The sequence below is a fragment of the Egretta garzetta genome, unplaced genomic scaffold (genome assembly GCF_000687185.1).
Source record: "Egretta garzetta isolate BGI_Z169 unplaced genomic scaffold, ASM68718v1 scaffold108, whole genome shotgun sequence".
NCBI classification, from domain to species: domain Eukaryota; kingdom Metazoa; phylum Chordata; class Aves; order Pelecaniformes; family Ardeidae; genus Egretta; species Egretta garzetta.
In genome coordinates this window covers 7954474-7962172 of record NW_009260614.1, presented here as the reverse complement: position 1 = coordinate 7962172, position 7699 = coordinate 7954474, and the positions used below count along the sequence as shown (strand labels likewise).

General features: G+C 54.3%; 1 protein-coding gene across 1 annotated transcript in view; it reads left to right on the top strand.

Annotated features, from left to right (window-relative positions):
* SMG6 (SMG6 nonsense mediated mRNA decay factor) overlaps positions 1-7699 on the top strand; it is a 126100-nt gene that overhangs the window by 56129 nt on the left and 62272 nt on the right. Inside the window, 2 exon segments of the mRNA XM_009645160.2 lie at positions 5607-5723; positions 6241-6409. Coding sequence (XP_009643455.2) covers positions 5607-5723; positions 6241-6409 — 286 coding nt within the window.

Here is a 7699-nt window from a genome sequence, read left to right as displayed (position 1 = left end):
TCCCCCGTGAAACAGGTAGATTTATGACTGCAGAAAGCCTGGGTCGGATCCTGCTGCCAGCTGGGTTGGAGCAAGTCTCGCAGCCTCTGCGTGGACGCAGCTGAGAGCCCAGGTAGATGCTTGCAGAGGGCGCTGCAGCAGCCGCGCTGGCCGACCCGTCCCACTCCCCGGGCTCTCTGCAAAGGAAACTGCCTCCTGGTAGAAAAACAGCACTCTCTATGCAGACCAGTACCCGTCTGGAGGGAAAAAAAGCCTCTTTCCTACATGTGAAGAAACAGGAGGACTCTTCTACGGCTTCAGAGGGTTTTAATGATCTTCAGAAAAACCACCTGTCCCTGGTTCCCAGTTGCTTTTTCTCTGTGCTCGCAGTCTGATGCTCAGCAGCTCCCATTTTTTCCATCCCATCCCTTCTCCCTCCTCTTGTTCTTGGACTCTGCTTCAGAGCAGATAGCCTGGGCACCAGTTGGAGGAGTCTGGGTCCAGCCTCCAGCTAGCAGCAAGCAGCAGTGATGAGTACAGGGACGTCTCTTCAGAGGTCCCCGTGTGCTGGAAGGGAGCAGGGCAGTTGCTCTGCTGACTGTAACGCAGGTTAGGTGTAAGGGAGGTAGGAAGATGGAGCATGCTCAGGGAGGTGAAATCTTAGAAGGTTTTAGCTGCTGAAATGAATTCTTATTGAATATGGAAAAAACGGTGTATTTCAGATGTTTATAGCTTGGCCAAGTGTGGACAGATTTCTAGTAGGACAGGAAAACTCTCTGTTAAAAAGGTTATTCTGCAGCAAAATCTCAGATCGCCTTTCCAGGATTCGCAGTTGCTAGATTAGCTCAAGGAAAAGGTTCTAACAAGGGTAAGCCACTATCTTGTTTCCTAGCCTCATTCTCACAAGTAGCCGAACTGTTTTGGCTAAAGATTTCCGGAAGAATTTGGGCTGAGACAGGCACCCAGCATGGAAACTTCAGCCTCTGATAGTTAAAGTCTGAGCCAACTGGAAAAAGGGTCTTATAAGTGGCTAGTGTCAGGCAGGCTTAATAACACGGTGCTCAAAACCCTGCCTGCAAAAAAGACTGTCAGAGCTCGTGTCCCACCGGCTGGTCCAGCATCTGGAGCCCTAACCTCTGCAGGGGGCTTGCAGAGGGCTGCAGGGCTCTTGCTTAGTTTTCTGGTGCGGAAAGACGGATCTTCGGGGCCAATACAGTCTATGAAGTGTGGGGTAATGCAAATTACCCAGGCTGTTGGTTCAGGCTGCAAAGCGTTTGGATGATATTCCTGCTTTAAAATACTCTGCCTGCTCCTTTCTAGGCCTGTGCAGCGTGGCACGTACCTCAGAGTTTTGCTGGCGTAGCTGATGTGGGGCTACAAGTGACTGAGAAACAGATCCAGCTTGAGAAAGCTCTCAAGAGGTGGGTTTTTAGGCCGGCTCAGCTCCCTGCCGTGACTGCAGAATGGCTCCATGGGCCGTGTGTCGGTACAGCCGGTGGTGGTGCCGCATGCGGCGAGGGTACAGTGTTACCCTGAGTCAGTCTTAGCTGCAAACGCTGTGAGTCCTGAAGCCCTGACCTTAAGCTGTGGTTTAACAAGCAGTTATTTAGGTAGTGGTGCCAGCTTTCTTCTCCCCCCACACAGCACCTTTGATGGCGATGGCACAGCTGAAGGGTGACATTTCTAACCCCGGCGAGCTGTGTGATCTGGTTCACAGGGTGGCTGCGCAGGCGAGAGCTGAGAGGTGACGTGGTGACAGGAGCTGTTTAACTGATACTGGCATTAACAGGGATGTTTGCTTGGTTGCAAGGGGAGAAGGTGGAGGGGTAACATGTGGTTGTTGGTGCACAAGCTGGTATTGTACTGGATGATTTCCTGCACAGCGTCACTGCTGCGGCTGCTGGTGGCACAGAGGAGCCACATCTGTGACCACCTCAGGGCCCACCACCTCGTGGCAGCTTCTTTTGCCTGTGATTTCTGTCTGTAGTCTGCCTGACCCCCGTGCCCCGGCTGCATGGTGTGGCTGGGTGTGAGTACAGGAGGGTTATCTGATTACAGCCTGATTTGGGGTTTCAGGGGAGGAAGTGGAGTTGCAGGTTTGTGGCAGCTTTAGCTGACCAGATGCCATCGAAGCCACCTGAAAATGTCTCTGGCACCAAGCTTTTGGTGACTGCCTGGGGGGATAGGAGGCGGGATTGCCTGTGGAGCTGATGCTGTAGTTCTGCTTCTCCTGAACCCGTGGTGGATCTGAGGGAACAGATCTGGGAATTACAGGGTTTGCCCTGACATGGGCAGTCAGGATCTCTCTGCCAGCTCTTGTTGGTCTGTAGCAGCTGGTGTCCCCAGGTTATACCAGTGCTGTTCAACTGCAGGGACAGGAATCACTGAAGCGTCACTCCAGCCTCCCAGAACATCTCTTTCCACAAAGTTTGTGTCTTTAATACATCATGCGTTACCAGCAGCACAGACCATTGCTCAGCTCAGAGGTAATGATGTCCTGTGGGCTCCAGAGCAGATTTGTTGCTCCAACCTCCCTTTCAGCGTATCTCCTACAAAGTATTTTTCTCTTGGTGCCAGGGTAGGCTCAGACACTTTGTGCTGTGGACGAGAGACCTTGCTGTGGGTGCGGAGAGCTAGTTTCCTTACTGCCCATCACTCAAACCACTCCGCGAGTTTCTATCTAAACACCCCCATTCCACAAGCGCTCTGCCCTTTGACTGTACTCTCCCCTTGACTGTCTTCTGTGCCGGGGGTAGCCAGGGGTAGCCTGGGGTCTGCCACCCAACAGCCTCCACGTCACTCAGTTGTGACCACTGGCTCCGAGCTCCAAGCTCAGTGAAAGCTGAGGCTCCCTGCCTCCCAAGGAAAGCGGTGAAAAGGCACAAAGAGAAAGTTTCTCCTGATTTATGGTTCTTTCCTCTTTTGTCCTACAATTAAGCTCTTAAGAGCCTTTGCTGGCAGGGCTGGGAGCTGGAGCGCTGGTGTAAGTTCAGGGGTCTTGAACAAGCACCCACCTGGACGCTTGTCCTTCCCTGCAAGGTTGTTGCCTCCTTGAAATGAGCCTGACAAGCTTGGCCAGGGAATGAACTTTCAGGACCGGGGGAGTTTTGTGTAATTTAATGAGATGACAACGCCCACAGTAGCTGAGCTGGAACCGTGAGGAAACGACCTTTGAATTTGCGTGTCCTGTTCCTTTTACCTACACAGTGGGCAGGTTGTACCGGGGCTAAGCATCGTTGTGGTACGTCAAAGCACCGTGGTTTGATGTTAACGGTGTGTGAGCTGGTGGGCACGTGATTCACATCTGTAGCAATGCAAGATGTTTGATGGAGCTGTGGCCGTAGTGCTTAGTTTGAGGGGGTCACAGATGGCTGTACCTGCGAAAGCTCACATGCAAGAAACTGGTTTTACTTTCTCTTGGGTGTTTAATGTTTTATGGGGAACTTGTAGCCTGCAAGAAGAGGTGCTGGTGGCAGTGGGAAGGGCTGAGGCCCTGCTACCAAGCCTGGCCGTGACTACCAGAGAGCACTGCTCCAGCGCTTGGAGCCAATCTCTGAGATGCATCGGGACTGTGCAGTGCTCGTGACCCTCAGCATCACAGAAGCCTTTTAAGCTTCCCCTTTTTTTGGAGGGAGAGGACTTAGCTTTTGTCCCAGCCCAGTTTGGGGGTGACTGCGAGTCTGGCTTGAGCACAGTGCCCAGAGTCCCGGTGGTGCTGCCCACCCAAAGCGTGGGGGTGCTCATTGAATTGCCCAGAGCTGGAACTTGCAAGACCCCGGTGTAGCAACGCGACAGCCGCGATCTTGTTTTGTGCCCGTTTAAGACAAGAAGTGAAGAGAATCCAGCATCTCGCCCGAGTGCGGGAGGAGGGAGCGCGGGGAAGACGACTGTAATTTCTTGAATTGGACTGTGGCCAGAGCACTGGGACTAACACTCTTAATTGTGGGAAAGGCTTCATGAAAGAGATTTACTGTCCCAGAGTGGTCACATCTTTAGTTTTATGTTTCCTCCAAAAGCTGACAGCCCCTGCAGTACGGCACTTCCTACCATTGCTCTGCGGCACTGGCTCAGCCCTGGCTCTGGGAGCAGAACACCTTCATGTGGCTACCGGGTGCCTGTGGTGCCACCTGGGTCACCCTCAGTGGTCTCCTCACTGGGTGCTGAACTCATTGGCAGCTGTAAGAGCTGGCCAAATCAAGCCTACAGATCTTCCTCCTATTTTTTCCTATATTTTCTAGGTGTGCTTTGGTTTTTTTCTGGTTGTTTTTAACCTCCCATCCCATTGCTCTGAAACAATTTGTACTTAAAAACCCAATGTTTTTTCTCTGCGCCCTCAGGTCTTTTGCTAGCCCTGTCTGGAACGGGGTCTCAATGTCTTGCTTTAATCCTCTTGCCCTTTGCCCAAAACCCCTGGTCTGCCACATCAGGGGACTCCAACTTCCAACACCTTCTCCTTGCCCGTGCATAGCTGATGCTCATGTCTGCAGCAGAGCTGCCTGGGAGCTGGGGCTCTGTGGGGGCTCTCCTTCCCCATCCCAGCGCTGGGGCTTTGCTCGCACTGGTTTGGAGTTGGTAGTTGCATATTTGCATTCACTGTGCAAATCCTTTGCCTGGCTTGCGGCAGCTTTTCTCGGCAGTGGCTGCCTGTCTGCAGGGTGAGGGCTGGAAAACTTGGTCCTGCAGCAGACGATGTGCAAGCCCGCGCAGAGCAAATGGCATGGGCTGGCAGGAGACCCCCGAGCGGTGCGGGTGCATCCCATCCCGCTGGGCAGCAGCTCTGCTCCCCCCCACAGTGCTTCCCTGCCTCCCTCCGGGCCAGCCGCTCCCCCCCACATCTCAGAGGAGGATGTGAACTGGGGGCAGAGGGGATTCAGAGGGCAGAGGCTGCCCGTAAGGCTTAAAAACCTTCTGCGAGCAGGCAGCGTGGTGCCTGAGCGAGCACGGGCAGCCTGGCATGCCCCACGGTGCTCTCGGCCCTGCTGAATGTAACCCACGCCCAGCTCCAGGCAGTTCCCTCGAGCCAGCTCCCTGCTGCTCTCGGCAGCCTCAGAAGTGGTTTCTGGCTGGGTGTAGATGTGCCGGGGGGATTTGCTCTCACTCCGAGCCGGCTCTGGAAGAGCTGTGGTCGTGTGGCATCTACTTGAGTAACAGCTTCAATTAAGCTCTCTTGACAAGCTGTTGTGTGACTGGTGAACTAATGGGAGGAGCCCCCTCCTCAGCTGCTGAGGTTAAAACTCCAGCAGGGACAAAGATCAAACATGCAGCTAATTACCCTTTTAACACTTAAACATATCCCCCCTTCTTCAGGGGAAAGCATCAGCTCCAAGCAGCAGCTTCTGTGCTGGGAGCCCCGAGCATGGCTCTGTCTGGGCTGGCTCGGCGCACAAGGTGGGGTCAGGCATGACGTGGGCAGCGTGACTGCAGCCCCTTCCCACTCCAGAGCAGCTACTCACCAGCTTTTCCCCCACCACATGAAGCAATCGGGTTCAGGACAGGTGTGAGCTGGGGAATCACCCACCCATGCAGAGATCCCTGCTCCGTGCAGGATGCAGGAAGGGAGGCTGCAAAAGCTGAGCAAGATGGAGCATCTGACCTGCTCCCCACTGAACCCTTTCTCTGTCTCCTAGAGTGCGTCTCTGAAGACTGCCGCTCTGTCATCCAGGAACAGGCCACGGCCCTGGGGCTCTCCATGTTTGCACTCTTGGTGAGGAGGTGCACCAGCCTGCTGAGGGAATGCGTGCAAGGTAAGAGGTTACCAGCAGGATCCACGCAGCTGCCCGTGAGGTGGGGTTCAGGCCCTTGTTCCCTGCTATTTTGTACAACCCTTCCCCTCTGCTGGTGCCCTTGTTTTCTCCCTGGTGTCCCAAGCTCTGCCCAGGTTATGGCTGGAGCATCTGGCAGGAAAGTCACTGATGTGTGCAGGCAGAAATGTTTGGAAGAAAGGGTTGAATGCAGAGCGTGCTTTCTGCTAGTTATTGGGAAACGTCCCAAAACTGGGACCTCGGGATCCCATCTCTATGACTGGTGCACTGGCATCCCACTGCCCTCAATAAAAGGGATCATGGATGTCCCAGCTTGCCTCCCAAGCCAGTCCATGTAGGGAGAACAGATCTGTCTTTGTGCTTGCTGTGGGTTGTCGCTGTTCCCTTGTGCATCCAAAGCTGGGATGTTGAGATCCGTGTTGTGCATCCCCTGTCCCTACCTGAGCCTGGCTCCTGATTGTCGGTGAGGTGCCTCAGCTCTCATATCTTGTATTTGCAGTTCAGCCACAAGAGGTGGAGCAGGAGGATGAGGATGACGACATCAAGGTCTCTGTCTTGCCTCAGGACCTGAAGGAGCTGCTCCCTAGTGTGAAGGTCTGGTCGGACTGGATGCTTGGCCACCCGGACACCTGGAATCCTCCTCCAACCTCTCTCGAGCTCCCCAAACAGTACGTGCATCCTCTGGTCTGTCTTCTGGTGTCTGCTCCCTCCTTGGGCCCCTTGTGCCACCATTCCCCCTCGCTCATGCTTATTCCTGGCTGTGGCACTCTGACCTTAGCATCCAGGAGATAGTCACCGTGCAGGGGATGTTTGGGAGGGGACTTGTCACCTTTGGTGATACAGTGACTTCTTCATTGATGCGTGAGTGGGCGTGAAGTGGCTCTGAGGGGGCCTCGCAGGTGCCCTTTGCTTCTGTGTGTTGGAAAACGTCCCATGAGGTAGATTTTCACCTTCTGCTTAGGATGTGTGTCTACTTTTGTTGGGCTACATCTCCTTCACGCGCTCTGCTGGCCCAGCCAGATGAATAGGCAAGACCTTCCTCTCTGCAAGAGGGAAGTCCATTTCCAGCATGAGTGTTTCGTTGCCTTTTTTTGACTGAATCAGGCCAACCTTGGTCAGGCTGGGCTGGCCTGGAGCAGCTTGCCTGTTCCTGGAGCTCCAAAAGTTGCCTCCCTTCTCCTTCAGAAACAGCTTGTCTCTACCCCTGTAACACACAAAAGGGTTAATTTCCTAAACTGGCCGATTCCAGCCCATTAGTCCATAATGCGGACTAGGCAATTTGCATATTTTTGGACAGAAAATCGAGTGAAAGGGCCAAGTATGGAGTATGCGAAACAGTGTCTGAGCATGCTCTGTAGCTGCTTTCCCGCAGGATTTTCCATCTGCCTCCGGTACTCCGGATCCAGAGCCTGAAATCACGTCTTATTGTTAATCCAAAGGAGCCAGAACCCAGGGTGATGGGAAGGCGCATTAAGAGTAATCCAGCAAAGTGGCTTAACCATTAATGGGTCCCCGCTCCGTGCGTCAGGTCCAGTCCTGCTCTCCTAGTTTATTGCCTCTTACTCCAGTTCTTTTTCATTTGGCTGAGGAAATGGAAATCTCACACAGGAAGTTCTGGGCCTCATTTTGTGGAGATGGAGTCTGTTTTCTGTTTGTCGGCTGCTCGGTGTGGGACCGCTGCCTGCTCATGTGAACTGCTGCCCATCTTTGGGCAGGAACTCAAACTGGGATCTGTCACGTGAGAGCGCGTGCACCAATCCCCCCCGTCCCCTCGCGCTGCCGGCGCAGGGAGCTGCTCAGCCCTTGGCGACGGGCAGCCTCGAGATGGAATTTCTGATTGGGTTCACGCAGCCAGCGCTCGGCGCCTTCCCTGGGACGAGCTGCCTCCCCCTCCCGCGGGGCGCGGGGCTCCGTCCCCCCGGGCTGACGGAGCAGGTGAGGGCTCCCACTTGCCCGGC